Source organism: Sardina pilchardus, chromosome 21, assembly GCF_963854185.1.
Source record: "Sardina pilchardus chromosome 21, fSarPil1.1, whole genome shotgun sequence".
Lineage (NCBI taxonomy): Eukaryota > Metazoa > Chordata > Actinopteri > Clupeiformes > Clupeidae > Sardina > Sardina pilchardus.
The window spans coordinates 27014801-27034149 of NC_085014.1; the positions used below are offsets into that span (position 1 = coordinate 27014801).

General features: G+C 45.7%; 1 protein-coding gene across 1 annotated transcript; it reads right to left on the reverse strand.

Moving 5' to 3' along the window:
* Nucleotides 1-197: 197 nt before the first annotated feature.
* On the reverse strand, nt 198-19004 carry sesn4 (sestrin 4). The gene is made up of 9 exons (XM_062524623.1): nt 18848-19004; nt 8024-8221; nt 7285-7467; nt 6722-6967; nt 6503-6617; nt 5963-6087; nt 3984-4150; nt 3673-3817; nt 198-3372 (listed from the first exon to the last, which is right to left on the reverse strand). The coding sequence occupies exons 1-9, from the start codon at nt 18911-18913 to the stop codon at nt 3283-3285; spliced, it is 1335 nt and encodes a 444-aa protein (XP_062380607.1). The 5' UTR covers nt 18914-19004; the 3' UTR covers nt 198-3282.
* Nucleotides 19005-19349: the final 345 nt, after the last annotated feature.

Consider the following 19349-nt stretch of genomic DNA (forward strand, 5'->3'; position numbering starts at 1 on the left):
CTATGCATGTATGAGATTATAAACTATTGAGAGGTTTCTCATACCAAGGATAAGAACTCAAAATAGAAGAGAGTGCAGTAACTTCCTGATTTGGCTTTCAGGATTAGGAAAGTTTCAGGAAATGTATTGAAGAGCTGCAGTTATGAACTCAGTCAGTACCACCTCCCATGCAGAAATAAGCACACAAACCACTGACATGATATCACATATCTTTATAGAAAAAATAAGTTTTCACATTTCCGAAGAAAAAAAGTTTTTTTTTTTTTTTTCATTTTTGCACTTATATTTGACATTTTTTTTGTTTATTTTCACTGTCCATTTATTTACGTGGTAAATAATAATTGAACAACTGGGCTATAGCCATGCTCCTTCAAATCCCAGTGTCAGAGGCACTGTCCTGCAAGTTCTTTGGGCAGATGGGAGGGGCCCGCAAACAAAATGAAAAATAAGAGGCGCCACAATTGGCTACTGAATCTTGACTAGCCAATCAGCACAGCCCTGTTCCTGGGCAACGTTTCATCCTTGTTGGGGCACACAAGTGTGGTGGCAGACTGTCAGTCACCATGACTCCACAGTAGCAGCTTTTTAAGTCCAGGGGAGGGGGGTGTACGTGCTCGTCCAGAGCCCATTCTGATTGGTCTCCTCTTCACTCCCACACCGCAAGAGAGCAAACACATGCATGGCGTTAACAGCCCGTGGAGCAGTCCATAGATATTGCAGTCTCTTTACACACACACATTCGCGCGCACACACACCCATCCAAGTTAAGCGTCTCAACCCTATGCAAAAAGGCACCGCACTGCACATGGTCAGGGGTGGCACACTTCTGACAGACTTGATTTTGCATGTTCACAGCTCATATGTTGTCATATGTTGTCAGACAACCATCCCGTTGGTGGTGATAAGCACGTTTTGATATCTGCGTAGCTCCTCCACCCGTGGTCACACCAGACAGTGATGCCCACACACCCACCCACACGCACGCACGCACGCACGCAGGGGTCTTTCCCACTGTGCTGTCTGAGATACTCAGTTTAGCGCACAGGAACCAGGATTTAGCAGCGAATAACCCCCCCGCGCTCCAAAAAACAACAAATAACAGAACACACACTCATACACACACACTCTCATACATACACACACACACACACACACACACACACACACACACACAAACACATAAAATAGCTGAACAATCATAGAAACAAACTAATGCAACATAAAAAAAAAGATTTAGTTAAAAAGTACATAAAAAAAAAAAAACATTTTCCTACAAGGTGGTAACAATGTTGATCTGTTCTTGAAACTTGTACCTTCATTAAATATCATTGTTGCCTGCTCTCATCTCAAGTCTACCATGGCTCTATCACAGAACTAACAGACCCACTTATGCCATGACCTCGATCAGACCCATCGACCCATCAGTGGCATTTGACACCAGAGAAATAGACTGAGAAACACACTCAAAGCACACAAAAGTCATCTGAGGGATATTTCAGAAAAGTTGAAAGAAAAAAAAAAGAAAGAAAAAACCATCGGGTTTGGTTGGTGCAGCAATTGACTCTCTGGCACCAACCTCCAAAATGGCAGATCAATTTATGAAATGTTTTATTTCAGCTGTTGCTAATTCTTATCAGGATGATGCCAATGCTTCATGTTAAAAAAAACTGCAGACTGGTTGCATGGCTAAGAGGTGGAGGGTGGGATCAAGCAGATATGAGAACTCCTTCATTCATCTGGGCATCTGATTTCCAACACATGGGTGACTTTTATATGGTATAAGAATAAGTAAAAGTGTTCTAGAAGGATCAGACAAGAACCAATTCAAATGCTGCTAAACCACAAGAATACTCATACTCAGCAAGTGCTCTTGCTTGGCAAACATATCAATAAAGGGTTTAAACCAGGGAAAGTGTATGACTGTTATTGCCCAATACTGTGATGGCTTATGGTTTAGACTGGACTGACACATTCTCCCCAAATGTTCCCACATTAAAAAACAAAACAAGATCAGGGCAGACGTGGAAAAGGTTTCTTTCAAGAATCCATCTGTACTAAATGGAGAGGAGATGTTTATATGTCTTACTGTCCTAAGGTTTCCCGTGTTCATGAAGCTCATAGGATCAAAGTGCTTTGGGGGTGTAGGAGCATGGGAGGGATCTGTTCTGAATTGGCCAAGGGGCAACCTCCAGTCCAAAAGGCCATGGACCACCCTGTGTCAGAACAAAGGCCTGAAGTATGGGCCAGCTCCCATATCCCCATCTCCACCAGCCACCCTCCAGGAGTTACTCTACAGATTATAAAAAGTGCTATTTAAAATAAACTAAGATGGTGTGATTATGGCTGCCGTGTTCCGGAGAGTGTTGTGCTTTCCTCTCCCCGTACTTTGCCTTTCACATGAGCTATTGTGCAGAGCATGTTCAACACATGCCGAGCACAAAGAAACTGTCTGCTGGGGGGGTATTCCAAGTACATGGTTTAGTGACAAGCCTGGATAAGTTAACTCAGAGTGAGGGGTAAACCTCCTAATAAAATATCTGTATGGCTTCATGCCATAGGGCTCTTTTTGTAGGAGGTTTACCCCTTACTCTGAGTTAACTTATCCAGGTTTGCCACTAAACCATGTACTTGGAATACTTCCATGTTCTGTTAGCTTAAAAAAACAACAACAACGATAACAAATACCCTGACACACACACACACACACACACAGACACACAGAACAAAAGATATCTGTGACATCTCCCAACTAAATGATTCACATTCAGTACAATGAATGACCTAAACTTGAGTCCTGTTTGAGATTAAGATCTTTTGACCAGAGTGACAGAGAGAGAATGTGATGTTGGCATGAAATCCCCTTGTCCTTCGTCTCTCTTAAACACACTAGCCAGTCATTCACAAGACAATAATAATGAAAAAGAACTCCTCAATAATAATATTAATAATTGCACATTAATCGTTAAGGGCAAAGTCAGTGAAACGTAACGTTGAACACAAACAGAGATTGCTTTGCACCTTTTGAGAGTTTTTTTTTTCACCTTTGGCAAAGAACCTTCACAGCAGTACCTCGGCACACTGGTAAACTTTGAATGATGAAAGAAAAGCAAATGAATCTGCCCCATCGCTCTCTCTCTCTCTCTCTGCCATCCATCCATCATCGCGTCGGTCTGTTCCCCCAGCCCTGGGCCGGATCCGTACCATCGGCGTGCACGCGTACCGCTCCCTCAGGCCCGCTCTCCTGCTCCCCAGCCATCACTCCGCCAGCGAGGGGGGCGTCCCCTAGGCGATCATGTACTGCGTTATGGCTCGGAGCGCGTACAGGAGCTCCGCCTGCAGCCGCGCCTCCATCACCAACAAGTTCACATGCACCTGAGAGAGAGAGAGAGAGAGAGAGAGAGAGAGAGAGAGAGAGAGAGAGAGAGAGAGAGAGAGAGAGAGAGAGAGAGAGAGAGAGAGAGAGAGAGAGAGAGAGAGAGAGACAGAGACAGAGACACAGAGGAAGAGACAGAGAGAGAACAAGCCATTAAGAAAAAGAGAAAGACCAAGTGTGACAACAAGAGACCGTGAGCAAAATGGCCCTTCCAAAGCTCTGCGTATGTGACTCAAGCAGTCCAAACAGCGTGGTTCCTGGTGCCCTAGTGGCGGTGTGGCGGGCTGCTCGGTGCTCACCTTTTCAGCAGGCTTGCGTGGGGCCCAGGGCAGAGTGCAGAGGGGCGTCTTTGTAGCGTCAGGGTAACAAGCCACTGCCTTTATATAAAGCTTCAGCCCTTTCTCCAGAAGCTGGTTCACTTCTCCATAGTCATAGTCATCATATCTGCAGACACAGACACAAACAGAGACCTTCAGAGCCGTCGCTAGCCTATCAGGCTTACAGGTCAGAGTGAAGGAGATTCCTGATGGCAGACGTTAAATACTGTCTGTGCGCGTGTCTGTGCGCGTGTGTGTGTGTGTGTGTGTGTGTGTGTGTGTGTGTCTTGTACCTTATGCCATAGATACAGTGGATGTAGTTCCAAATGGCTCTTTGGAGGTCTGGGCCGTGTGGGGAGGGGAGCGCTGCCACACTGCGGAAGCGATCATCCAGCAGATGGCCGATGTCCGAGTAGAGCCGGTTGACCAGCGAGAAGCCGTGGTCCTCCCACGAGTAGTCCTGCGTGAGCACACAGCAGTGTCAATCAAGAGCGGTAGCCACACCATGTATCAAAATAAACTACTATGTTTTTGCGTTTTGAAAATACTAAAAATACTCTTCAAAAAAGGTACTCTAAGCAGGTTTAGGTATTCTGGCGACCGTAGAGCTCCCTCTAGAGTCGCAATATATTCATATTTTACTCTGTTGTTGTAAATAGCAAACGTTTCGAGAATTATCCCCCCTGAACACAATGACAATGCTTTTGAGGTGGAGGTGAAGGATTAACAACTGGCAAAACTATCTTGTCTATTGACATGGTAATGCTTTACAATTCTGGCAAGATTTGTCCCCGTCTCTGCCAAGATTGCTTGATGTTACACTGTGTAATGCTGTGGATCAGGAAGGATCATGACCCATTAAGTTTTTTTTTTTTAACTAACTGGGGATGTACCGTGTAAGTGCTAAATGGTGTTCTATTGACGCCAAGGGCCATAAGTATGAGTTTTCCATTGTGTTGCTTTAGGCCATACATTAGGCAACCTTTGGAGCAATGTTGCAGAGTAACCACATAACCAGTTGAAAGCATTCCGATTGGATGATTAAAGTTCTCAAGAAACTTGAGGTTGGTGTGAAGGGAACACATTGAGGTTGGTGTGAAGGGAACACATTGAGATTGGTGAGATTCACAAGGGGTCTTCACATTACATGCGGCATGCTTCGCTCGCCGCTAGGGTACTCAACTACTCATGGTTGAGGTAATGTCTCAAAGACTTTTGTAGAGCTTGCCACTGGGCTCAGTGCAAAATACCTATGATTTATAGCACGCCGCGGCAGACCAATTCTTACGTGAGCAAGCCACTGAAAATAATGGGTTTCCTAGCGCATGAATGCAAGTCTCATCACACACACACACACACACACACACACACACACACACACACACACACACACACACACACACACACACACACACACACACACACACACACACACACACACACACACACACACACACACACACACACACACACACACACACACACACACACACACACACACACACACACACACACACACACACACACACACACACACACACACACACACACACACACACACACACACACACACCTTAATGACAAATAAAATACAAATTACAAATCATTATTCTGTATTTGAAATATGGATCTAAAATACATACATCATAAATACTGCCCATCCCTGTGCGGACACAAACATGTACGCACGCACACACACAAAAGCATGCAGCCCAACACCCACCGTTACATAAACTGTGACTTGAATACCAAGGTTTTGGCAGCTGAGCAAGTGGAAATTCAATATCTAGTTGCATATCTAGTTGAGCATGCCAGACGTCCCTATGCGCAGACAATACCATCTGACTCTGACAACACCATCTGGCTGATTTTTTTTCATATCAAGTTTGAAATGTTTGGAAAGGCCACGCAAAACAAAACAAAAAAAGACCAGACCAACCTAAGCAATTAAAAAAATGAGATGGTGATCCCCATCTGTTAATGCTGGACTACACTGATCTCTGACCTTTCAACAACCCTCCTGCCAGGGTCACCTGTATTAGTGGCAACACATGGACACATGGAGCGGAGAGCTTCCTCGCTTGTTGTGACGGAAGGCCTGAGAGGGACGGGATCCTCGTGCGGCATTAATCACCTTTACGCACGTCCTCCCGACTGGCCTCAGCACAACAGCTGACTCTGGGACATGATGTACAACCGGGCCCTTGAGCATGTGTGTGTGTGTGTGTGTGTGTGTGTGTGTGTGGGCGGCTGGGTGGGGCACTGTTCTCACCTGCACCCGCAGGACTTGTAAGTGCTCCTCGTCTTTCCGGGCGAACTCCTGGTAGCCGAAGTCCGGGTCGGTGACGAAGCGAGAGGGGTCTGCGGAGCACTCCATCTCCTCTTCGTCGTCCACGTCTGCGGGTCGGGGGGACACGGGGACACGGAGAAAGATGAGAAAGGGGGGAAATAGCGAGGCAGCTGCAGCGGCTGTCACTGCACGGATGACCTTTATGTCTAGACCAATCAGGCTGCGTCGCGGATTGGGCCATAAATTACCATGGGACAAGCAGTTGTGTGGCAATGTCAAACTTTTACAAAAAAAACAGAGGCTGAAGTGGCAAGACTACTTCATGACTCATCCGGTCTCTTGGTTTTGGATTACTAATGCAAACATGTTTTACATTTTCCTAGAATTGTTAGAATTCCTTTAAAAAGCTCAAAATGTTTACCATGTTGTAAGTCGCTTTGGTTAAAAAGTGTCAGCCAAATGTAATGCAGTGTGTGTGTGTGTGTGTGTGTGTGTGTGTGTGTGTGTGTGTGTGTATATTACCTGTGTTCAAGAGTGTTTGCGAGGACAGCAGCCGATCTCCTCTCCGCTCTTTCTCCTCCTGGGACTTCTGTATTCTCTCTCGGAGAAAAGCTACGTCACAGCTGGAGTCCAAAGACTGCGGGGAGAACAGAGGACGTTGAAGAACACTGAACGCACACCCAGCAGCACCCAGAAACAACACCGTCCTCAGAACAGCACCGGGGGGGGGGGGGTCCTTACCCGTCGCCGTGGTATCCGCTCTGAAGGCACGCTGGGCGTCAGGGGCACGGTGGTGTTGCCGTTGGCGGCGTCGCTCAGGAAGTAGCCGGGCGGCGTGCCGTGGGGGATTCTGGGGATGGGGACGGGCTCGGCGTCGGTGCCGCAGCCGAACACAAAGCTGCAGAGCGAGTGGCAGTGAGCCAGCAGCACCACGGCCTGCACCAGCTCCGCCAGAGACCAGCACTGCTCGCCACTCTTCAGCAGGGCCTGCACACACACACACACACACACGATTGAGGATCTGGCAAAACCAAAACCAGTGTTCCAGGAGCTCAAAAACGCCGGTGTAGTGCAGACGAGAGGTGAAAACTACACAACAATGTGTTCAACTGAATCAAACAAGCTCAGAATGGTGTGGATGTGGAGTAGCCTGATGGTGAACATGGCCTGTGTAGGTCTTGTTGGGGTGTGGACAGCATGTTTTACTTGTACATGTTGTGGAAGAGCATTACTGGCATGCTGTAGGTGAACTCGACTGCTGCATGGACGTGTGTGCAGGTGAGTGCTACCTGTGCGGCCCCTACCTGGATGTGTGAGCGCGAGGTGAGCCAGGGCTGGTGGGCCAGCACCTTGTTGATGTGGTCCAGGTGGCGCAGGCGTGCGGGGGCCGCCTCCAGACCCTGCAGCCACACGCGCTCGCCGCCCGCACGCAGGAACTGGGCCGTGTGCAGGGACACCAGGTAACTGCAGTGGTGCCGCGCTGCCGCCTGACACACACACACACACACACACACACACACACACACACACACACACACACACACACACACACACACACACACACACACACACACACACACACACACACACACACACACACACACACACACACACACACACACACACACACACACACACACACACACACACACACACACACACACAGGCCCAGGAACAGAGTTAATGAGGTGTATGCAGAGGCCAGACATCCAGGGTACAGAAAGTAAAAGTCGTGCCAAGTGTTTGATCCAACCATTTAGTTGTCACCAGTGTGTTAAGTGCACAGGTAGAAAGAATACATGGCAGGGTTTTGACTTTCTGGGTGTATGTGGAAAGTTTGCAGAAAGGTCAGAACAAATGTGTGGTTCAGAGATTTGTATGTCATCAAACCAACTGTAAATTTCCTTTCCTGAATGTCGAATGACGACATTATCCCTTATCTGGTCGACAGATCTGTGCTTATGATTTGCCTCAACGATTGACAACACAGCTGAATGTTTGATTGCTGTGTGTGTGTGCGTGTGTGTGTGTGTGTGTGCTCACCATGATGGCTATGTAGTGGCGGTACTGCAGGGGCAGAGGGCCGTCCATGTAGAGGATGTAGTGCTGCGTGTGCAGGAAGCTCTCCAGGTACTGCGGGTGGAAGGCCATGTGCTCCGACACCGAGTCCAGGCGCCCCCTACTGCCCAGAGCCTTCATGCACAGCGCCGAGGTACGCTCCTTCTCAGAGTTCACTTTCACCTGTTTACACACACACACACGCACACACACGCACACACACGCACACACACGCACGCACACGCACGCACACGCACGCACACGCACGCACAGGCACGCACACACACGCACACACACGCACGCACACACACGCACACACACACGATAAAAGGTTTAGAAAAGTTAGGCACAAGGGAATGGCAAATCGTAGTGAGAAACAGAAGGATCAAATGAGTCACTGAGTATGCTAGGTCCAGGCATTGACTAGATCAATTGCAAATACAATAAAAGCAGAATTGTATCATCATCAAATGGAAATGGAATGGGATGTGAGAGCACAAATATTTATCTTCCAACTTCCTTCTCGGACATCACCCAGCATGAGCAATACTTTTTTAAACACACGTCTCTTTCTTTGCCTGCTGTTGTAAGTATGTATAATTCGGTCCCCAACATGACTATATTTTAACTACTGCCATTCATGATGGCAGTGATATCGGGGAACTATGTCACACCTGTGAATAATATTTAAAAAGCTCTCCCTAATGTGGAGACGGCCGAGGCAGTAAGCAAATTGGCTGTGGCTTCATAAAAAACACCAGCCATTGTCCTGGGTTTCAAATGTACCAGAGAACCCTACAAAACAAATAGAACTCTAGTATGTGCTACACACACACACACACAATGCGCAGTGTGTGTGTGTGTGTGTGTGTGTGTGTGTGTGTGTGTGTGTGTGTGTGTGTGTGTGTGTGTGTGTGTGTGTGTGTGTGCACACCCTCCAGCTTTCACATCTCCGGCTGACCAATCTAACAACATCGCAGGAGCAGTGGCTCTGAAACCGCAAGAGCCTGAGCAGCAATGTGCCAAACAAACCCTCCCGTTCAGAAAACACAGGACTGGGCAGCCAGCAATCACCACCAAACAAGCCCCAATACCTCTCTGACACAGAGGAGGACATATGGCAGTGTGTTTGAATGAGAGCAGAAGCAAGTGCGTGTGTGTGTGTGTGTGTGTGTGTGTTTTCTGCCAGTGTTGGTCTGCATTGTGTCTGCATTGAGAGGATTAGAACAGATCCTGCCCCTCCTTCCGGTCTCTTTCTCCCCTGTCTGTCTGGCTAGTGTGTGAAAGCCCCAATCCCAAGACAGATTCAAATGCTTGTGCTTTTGTGTGTGTGTGTGTGTGTGTGTGTGTGTGTGTGTGTGTGTGTGCACAACACAAACAGAAAATGAGGAGAACTGATCTGCTTAGCATGCAACAGAATGGAGGTGTAAGACAAGGAGGACTACAAAATCAACTAGGAAATGAGAGCAGCAGAGAGAGAGAGACAGACAGAGACAGAGAGAGAGAGAGAGAGAGAGAGAGAGAGAGAGAGAGAGAGAGCAGTCAGGCAGATGAGGGGGTGGAGGAGGAAACAGCTTTAAGACAAAGCGAGACAAAGGAAAGACAGAAAAAGATACATGCTCGCCCTACATGGGCCCGTGCCAATATACTGCAACCCAAACCAAGAGGTGTTTGTATGAATGTTTTTAACAAGGTTTTATATATTTTTTAATCAATGCAAACAAACATGTTTACACCAAAAGCATGATGGCAGGCAGGTCCGCTCTAGGCAGACGGGAGTGGAGTATGCTGGTCAGGCACTAGCCTCTGCTTTGAATGCTAATGGATTCCTCTCAGGTCTGCTGTGGCATTACAAATCAACCCTGATAGATAGGACTGATTCATATGTAAAGGAATAATGGACATCATCATCATTATAGACAATGGACACCTTCATAGGGATATAGGAAACAAGCATGCCAATATGGAGCCGTCTTCAGTTAACCCTCAGAGTTCCTCTCTCCTATTGCTCCTCTTCCTCCGATGCTACTTGCTATGAATACTTGATTTGAACTGCTGTTGAATGAGACTCAGGCCTTGTGGGTCTTCCATGTACTGCGTTCTACAAGGACGTCATTGCCCAGTTCTGAGCTCGTTGCTGGTGTTGAGATCAAGACCCAAGGTCTTGGATGTTTCTGGGAAAAATATTGAGGAATAAAGTCTTCACCTCAGATATCTGATTTTTTTTTCTGTCTATGTATTGTCTCGTACTTAGTTAAGGACACAGACCTACTCAACAAGGTCGGACCAGTGACATTTCACTGAGAGGGTCTTATCATGGGCCAAAATGTGGCACAGTTGATGCTCACAATACAACTCCACAATGCTGAAGTGATAGAATGAAAAAAGCAATATAATCAGCAATCACGTTGACAGTTAAACGTATCAGTGATTAGTGCAGGCCATGGGCTTGTCCTTATCTCGACTACGAGATAGTCCAGATAACCACTTGACTGGGCGCGTACGGAGTATTCGTTTTGGCAACTGACGGAATAGTATGTCCCCTTCCTATTCTGTTATGTTGTCCACAGACCGACCCAACAATACACACTACTATACAACAACAACCCTCACATGCTCTTCAATGTAAATGTGATACGTAGCAGCTGTGCTACTGTGTGTTCGGGTCATCCGTTAATAGGTCATCTTTTTCAAGCCCGTCTCTGAATGATTAAATCCATTCTTAATCAGCAGCATCAAAAAATACTGATGCACAACAAGAAGCACATGGCTCTAATGAAATCAGACAAGCATATGATTGTCCTGTTCATTCCCGGGACAACAGAATTTAAGCAAACTATTAAAGACAACAGAACATGCATTATACTTCTAATCTAATGACGAGATTCTTATTTTTTCCACATTAATGAAGTAAACTAGGCACAGCCCAAGTATAGACTGCAGAACATTTTTTGAGTTTAGCACAATATCCCACACTGGCAAAAACAAGTAAGGACAAACGGAATCGCAGTACTAAAACGATGCCCCCTTGAGCAAGAGCTTCTAAGAAGCAGCATGAAATGTCTTGGTTTAAATAACAACTCCGGTGCTAAAATGGCTTCTTGTCTCTGATCGCTGGTATGTGAAAGGGGAAACTGGACTGCCTCTGGCCTGGCTGGATGAGAAGGAGTGTCGCTGTTTTGGCTGCTCCTGTATGTGTGTGTGTGTGTGTGTGTGTGTGTGTGTGAGTGTGTGTGTGAGACAGAGAGAGAGTGTGAGTGCGTGTGTGTGTGTGTGTGTGTGTGTGTGTGTGTGTGTGTATGTGTAGCTTCATGGGGATCGCTGGAGAGTTGTCACGTACTGATCCAGCGTGAGCAACAGCAGCCGTAAGGCCCAGCGTCGCTGGCCCGGCCCTGCTGGTCGTCCTGCTGGAGGCTCTGGAGCTAAAGTTCCCCTGGTGCCCAGTGGGGGGACGCACCTCCTCTCCCCACCCCGCCGGGTTATAAATAGCCTTGGGAGACAGCTGGGAGAGCAGTTGCACAGATAAGCGAGATAAACACCATCTCTGCTCCTGGGCCAAGAAGCCCAAGCAGGCATGTTTTTGTGAGAGGCTTCACACAAACAATTCCTAGAAAACTGCTACCACCGTGAAAGATTTCTGGCATGTCTGGCATATTCACCACCACCACCCCCCACCACCCCGGGAGAGCAAACACACTGGGTGAGTCATCATGCCTGCTGCCCCCACTGCAGGTCAGGCGCTGGACTTCACAGCTTCAGGCCTGACCTTTTAAGTGCCTTTAAATCAAAAAGCTCAAAGACGAGCAATAAAGGACTTTGATTAATCGCGTCATGATCTCTCTGAGGGAAACGGTTACATCACCAACGATCATCCAGAAGGGGAAAAGAAAATGATGGACTGTTGGCACAACCCAGCTGAACATTCACCTCACGTAGGCTCAGGTTGCTGCGGCGGGACTCGTATATGTTTAACACACAGAGAAAGCAGGGCAGAGAAAGGGAGCGGGGGAATTAGGATATCAGTTCTTCTGCCATGCACTTCCACCGTGACCCACTTTACTCCTTCAAGGAACTGATCAGCAAGTACGTAAATAGGGGGAGCAGCGCACTGAGACGCAGGTGCCGTGTCACTCAACCAGTCCCACCGCCATCTAAAGTACACAAAGGCGCATGGTGCATGCAGGTAGAGATGAGGGTCAAGGGTGACTTGAAAACTGTAACTTATGGAGCCTATAGGGCCCGCTCTCGGTCTCTCCCAGGCTTGCTATATAAGCAGGGCAAGGCCAAACAAACACGGGGAGATTGTGGGGGGGGGGAGCATGCACACACACGTAACTGGGCCAGCGCTCTTCATGCATGTTTGTGCTCGTCGTTCTCAGTCTCCTATGAGCAGGTGCACAAACTGCTTCGAGGCAAAGCTTAAACAGCGCAACGGGAACTGTGCACCAGGCTGCTGTGACGGCCCTCCATAGTGTGTGTGTGCAGGCCTATTCTCACTGGGGCACAGGGGTTCACCAAGTCCAATATAACGAATGTTGCTTAACAGCCAAAAACAGGATGAATGGTAAAGGCTTTAGGCAATATTTTGAACGTGTTCCTCTTCAAAAGCAGAGACTTGGGCAAATGGGGCAATAAGCCCAAGAGGAGAGTATTCTCCAAATGTTTTGTAAGAGATATTCTAATTCTATATAATAGTACAACTACACTTTCACAAGAGTATCAATTGTAATTTTTGTACTGAAACTAATTAACTGGAAATGAGCACAACATCTTAAAACATATAGGTCTAATAAATAATAATAAGTATAGGTCTAATAAATAGGCTAAATAATATGATACTGCACCCATCCCGTAGTTTTTTTTACCAAAGGTTCTGGCAACTGGCAGCTATAACTCACTGTTGAGTTCAGACTAAATACATAATGCAGCATAGGAAGAGTGCACCTATACGCAGCCCTACTTTGACTCCTTCATTGTGACTCTTGGCTCCGTGCCAGATGCGCCTATGTGGGAATGGTGCCAGTCATCTCAGACATGGCCCGAGACGCGACTGGTGTCGGGGCAAACCTATGACTGGAATCCCAGCTGACGCGACAAGCAAATGCTACAGAGTGTTGCACTGATACCCATGGCTTGCTTCTGAGTGGAAAATGTCATTAAAAGCAAACTCTACATTCTCTAGCCAGTAGGGACAGCAGGGGTTTACAGCCAGCAGAGGCAAAACTGGAGAAAAACTCATCTTAATCTTCTCATGGGGGCATACTACGGTAATTTTAGGTGAAGACAAATTTCTTTATCTGCACTGTCCTCAGTTCCCTGTTAACTTATTGATTACTGTTGTATAATGTAAGACTGGTATGCATGCAACACCCACCACACACAGATACAATATACTGTACATCTTACGGTCACCCTAGATAAATGCCTCTAGTTAGTTAATAAACGTAAATAAATGGCATTGTAAAACAACGCTTTAAGGATGTTGTGATCGCACAACTTTCGTCACCTTCAGTGAATAGTGGGCATACAAATAAACGAAGAGAGCAGGGACACCGCTGTCTTGTCTTAAGAGGGTTGCTGGTTGGTCGAACCACAGTGTTGGCATTTTAGTGGTTAGAACGATAAATATCAAAGAAATTCAATAGTACAGCACACTAACAACAGTAACTGTATGCACACTGGAGGGGGTGGTAAGGGAGCGGGCACCGCGAGGACGTGACAACATCCCACATGTGTTATGTACATTATAGGAGGGGTGCATGCATATATGCATATGGAGGTGGGTGGGTGGGTGGGTGAGGTAGATGCTAACTTTGGCGTACACTTCAACCAGGTTCAACCCCAGAGGGACGGTTTGGACTGGCTGGTGGTCGCGCTTGTAAATATATCGCATATCAACATGGGCCTGAACGTCTGCTCCCAAGCCACAGCTCTTTTGGAATGACCCAGAAAAACATCCGACGGTAAACAGAGATAAAAATTATGCGCCCATGCCTCCTCCTCCCAACCCAGTCGTCATGGCTCAATGGAGTGTGTAACGTTCACGTGTTCCCAGTCAGAGAAACCAATGATATCAGTATGTGGAGAATGAGGAGCATCCCGTGAACCATAGAGAACATCTCTATCTGCGAAATGCCTGGCCTTTGTGGAATTGGGTGAATAAAGCTAATACAAGTCATGAGGTGGACTGGAGGTCTGCACAAACAGTCTGCTGTTCCGTTTGCTTTGGTTTTTCCTTTTGCATACATATGCATTAAAGGGGATTTAGACAGTTTACTCAATTGTGAGGTTCCAGCGTAAAACTGATAACAACTTTTTAATAAACTTACCAAGGTTCTTGATCCCTAATGGAGGACTCCTTTAGGGATGTTCTCTCTTGACTGAACTCCAAAAGGTTTAATGAGCCAGAGGAGAAGAACTCCTCATCCACACAAAACCAACCCCAACATGCCATGGCATGTCCTTGGGTATGAATAATACAGAAACTTCAAACAGGAAGTCAGAGCATCAAGCCTCCCCTTCCTTCAGTTTAGTTGATTCATCATCTCAAGTTTAACAAACAAAAATCACCAATAACTGGGGGAATATTTCCCTTCAAGATCAAGCTTTCCTGTTCACTCAAATGTATATTTTACATATCACTTAACATTAGCTATGCCCCAACGTGTTAACTAGCTATAGCTGTGTCTATTGTTAATGATGAGATGTAAGGCTAACTTTTTTTTTTTTTTAAGCGAAAAACTTAGGTCAACTGAAAAAAACAGTGACACCAACCTGACTGCATCTTCTGGCAGAAAAAGCAAAACAACATTTGGGACTTTGAATACATTTGAATGGGATCTGGCCAGGTGCTTTGAATAGAAAACTCTCCCTGCCTGCCAGTGGGCACGAGCACAAGAGGAGGATTTCTTCTCAGTGGCAGCAACACTGTGGCTCAAACGAAACCAAAGCTGCTTGCACAGGGGAGCTCCACTGATCAGATCAGCAGCACAGCACAGCACTGCCAGTCCACTTCCCCACAGGCCCACCTGGCCCACACAACAGCCTTTGTCTTCTTCTGTGGCCAATATTGGACTGTGATCCATTTTCTGGCATTATTAGAAAAATGCTCTGTAAACGGAGAGTTGTGACTTGACTTGACATCTAAGAGCCAATGAGTCATGACAGTGTTTTCTTCTTTAAACAAGGTATTCACCTGAATTTCTTGCCTGAGGTTTTCAGAACAAATGAATTAGTCTTAGACCTCATTGTTTGTTGGTCTGTGCTCAGGCTGCCTGCAGTGTCATGCTAACTATGAGGTGGAGGAGTGGAGGATGGGCCGATTCAGAAAAGATGGAGAGGACGTGTGTGGGACATGTCTCTGGGTGGAGGTGAACAGACAGGCAGCCAATTTAAAAGAAGAGAAGAACAGGAGGAGAGGGAAGACACGACAGCCTGTGATGGCGTGTCGATTTCAACTGTGCCATGTTTGTGTGCAGGACAAGCCTAAACTGATGGAGAAAGTCCAGTCAAGTAAGTGCGAGCTAGAGGGAGAAGTCTTGCCCCTGTGGAGCAAACAGGAGGCCGACCGAGATGTTTAATCTGCATTCCTGGAGGTCCAGAAAGGGTCTGTCCTTGTCATGTGCTTGTGTCGCTTCTGCTGGTATGCACACACACCCATCTCTCTCCCCCTCTCTACTGTAAGGACAGCAGCCCCCCAACCCTCTTTTCTGGCTTGGCAACCTGAACCTAATGTGAAGAACAAAACAGCCAGCTGCAGAGCACAGGGGGTGATTACAGAGAGGGCCAGACAGATAGACACGGCTTACACAGCCTCCAGTGGCCACACAGGCACTGCTGTCTGCTGCACAGACAGGCAGGATGCAGGACAAAGGAAATCTCAGCTGAAAAGGTGCAGTACGGACATAAAAATAGCTGCAACCATGCAGCAAGGATGCAGTAACTGCTAAATGCATTTTTAGAGGTGATGCATTTAGAAATAACTCTGTAGGTTTTTATTTTGATTCAGAATATTCTATTTCACAACCTGACGCAGAGTCTGAAGAGAAATGGGCCTACACTTTAGACTGCACTAGATGTGATTCTTTGTCACACAGAAAAATCCTCGGGGCCTCAAACAACTCATTGGTCCCGATCATTATGATGGCAACGTGAACATCTCCCTGCTTCAATGGGAACAAAAAATCTGATTCTCATCACCACCATTGACTTTCACATTTAAACCTGAGAGCCCAGATGTGATAGAAAAAAGTGTCAGAACCAATTCTACAGATAAGAATGTGTTTTAACACTTACTGTTTATCTCTCTCCTTTACAGAGGATTCGGCATGGAGGAGGGGCATTTCTACAGTAGCCCAATACCTAGTTGCAAACATGGTTATGAAGTATTTTGCATCATTCTAATCAAGGACATGACATCCGGATCTATAAGCATTTTGAATCTGCAGAATTTAGGCCCAAGTTATTGAGATCTCAGATATCACAGGCTAATGATCTCGTCTGCCTAACAAGTAAAACACACAGCTGTGCAAAGGGAAGTGGTGCTCCGAAATTGAACAACTGTACTGCAGAACAAGGACGTACAGGTCGTCTTCCCACAATGAATGAAAAAATCGAATGGTTCTTTTGAAAAGGTATCATTTGGGCAAAAAGGAAAACATAAAAACACATAATCGCCGACGAATATAACAAGTCTCACTGTAAGGTGGCTTTCGTCAAATAAAAAAGTAATGTTTAACAGAGCACATTCCTCCATTGTTCTACAGACTGAGAAATGCAGTAAACAAGTTTCCCTAGACGCAACGCCCCCTGTCGGTTTGCCAAAGAAAAACACCACAGAGAGGAGAAAAACAACTTTGATTGGCAGTATATACAACATCAGTACACAAAGACGAAAAAACTCATCTTCTCATGCATTGAAATGCGAATAAAAATCAGTTAAGAAAATAATAAGAACTGCACATTTGGGACAGAGGTCGATGGTCCATGTAACTTGTTATTTTCAGGTCTTCCTTCGACCATAAAGTCCAATTTGGTACCTCGATCAATAAAACCCCCCATATATCCAGAATGAAGACGTGCAAAGACCACCAAACGCAAGGTTTTGTCAGCACGTCGTGCTAGACAATTCGCATTTTCCTTGCACAACTCAAAGGAAATTCTCAGCATTTAACGTTACAGTGGTTGCCAATCAAAATTAAAGACTAGTGATGGACAGTAGCCATGCGCTTCAACTATAATATGGATCGGCAGTAGGAACATATAACAAAGAAATCGGCACTTGTGCATTCTTACAGACAATGTCATACAACATTTCACTGAGGTATGAACAAAAACGTATCATATCGCGGGGCTAACTAACGTGATAGCATAGCTAACTGAATCATCAGCTAACATCATTCATTCAGAAGTGCTTCAAGTTACCTCTGAGGCGTCAGGCTATTCTAATCTAACGTTACTCGTACAGACAGTTGGGGCTGCTTCCACTACATTAACGCTGTGGGAAACTATGTTCACAGTTTCTAAAGGAGTAGAACACTTGTACATTATGTATTTTGCTGGCTGACAATGAAAATGGACCACAAAGATGTTTAAACACGGCATCTTCGCGAGACACAAAAGAAAAATCGTAACGTAATGGATATTGTCTTCTCTCTCAAACATTCCTGCTAACATAATTAACAAACGAATGAATTAAGAAAGTATCCGAGACATTCGTGCTGACGTTTGTTAGCGCCACAGCTAAAAGTTTTTTTTCCTTTTCACTTTTCGCACAGGATATGTTACGTTAGCCAAATATGCAGAATAATCTTACAATCCAAGTTAGCTTAGGCTGCGCGAGAGCTACGCAAAATACCTTAACAGTTACCGATACCAGCAAACTAACAATTCACATACGTTTTACATGACAATAGGGGACAAATAATGTTTACTAATGACAACATTAATATAATTTGTTAACAACGACTAACAGTGGCCAATGACGTTGAATAGAGGGGTGTTCTCTGGGTAGCTGATTAGCCTCAGCCAGAGCCATAGAGAGCTCTGGCCTTACACAGCAAACTTGACATCCTACTAGATTTTGTAGAAAGAACTTAAAATACGCAAATCAGAGTTTAAGGTTTATAACAAAATGACACGGACGTTTATACAGTTGAATAAAGTTTTTAAAGTAACACTAGCTAAGTACATATTACAAATGCAGCAGCCAGCTGGACCTTTCAGCTGGTCCGAACCAGCCAGTATCCTATTGTTAGCTGAGCAACGGGTTATTTAGCCATTTTGCAGCCAAAGAACTTTGTTCATCAACAGTGGGCTTGTTATCCGAGGTATCTCAGAAAATCAACCGACCAATTTGTCACCTCACTAAAGTTACCTCCATCTCGCAGAAACAATAAACACCAAAACGCAAGCATTAGCTTGCTAGAATAATTTCAGAAATTATATTAGTCATTGATGTTAATCGTGAGAGCAAGTTAGGGTATTTGTGTTAATCATTATTTAGGATACCAAGAATCGACACAGTCACGTATTTTAATGGTCTAACGCTAACGTTAACGTTACCAACACCATGGGGTAGTTTTCGAACAAGGCAGAAAACGGCAGCTAATGTTAGCTGAGACAAAGTAAATCTTTTGTTTCGTTTTTCTTTTTTTTTTTAACAAGCTTGTCTCAGGTTCTCCAGCTAGTAAGAAACAGTCAGTCAAACTAAGCAGTCAGTTAGAAGACAACTTCTGAGTATGTTAGAGTTAGCAGCTGAAGTAATAGTTGCCTCATTTTGACAGATTTTCCTTGTAGCTGCATTAATACCTGGTTTTGGACGCGCTGGCACTGTGTTCCGAGGCGATAATCCATTTTTTTCGTGCAGATGATCATTTTCCTCGTTGTTAGTGCATGGATTCGGCTCTTCTGTCTCTAGCTGTGCAGGCTTCTATCTATCAAAGCCTATCCGCTATGGGTTCTACAAGTCCGGGCATTTAGAAATAACTGGGCAAGAAAATAACCTCATAGACTGACAGTACTGAAGATATTGCATCCAATCAGAGAATTGAAGAGGCGGGATGAAGGTAGTGGGACGGCCTAATGTCACGCCATCCAATCACGTTCAAGAATTGGACTGCAACATGATGGAATACAACACCAATCAGCGAAGTGGTGGAAAAGTACCTGTCAGTTAGCAGCTTTGGTGAAAGGTGCCTGTAACCCTGACGTAATCCTACTTCTTTTATTGTTCATTTCTTTATAGTTGTGTGTTGTTGAAGTTGCAGAGCCTGCAGAGCTAATGCATGATGTAGCTTGGTGTTTTGCATCT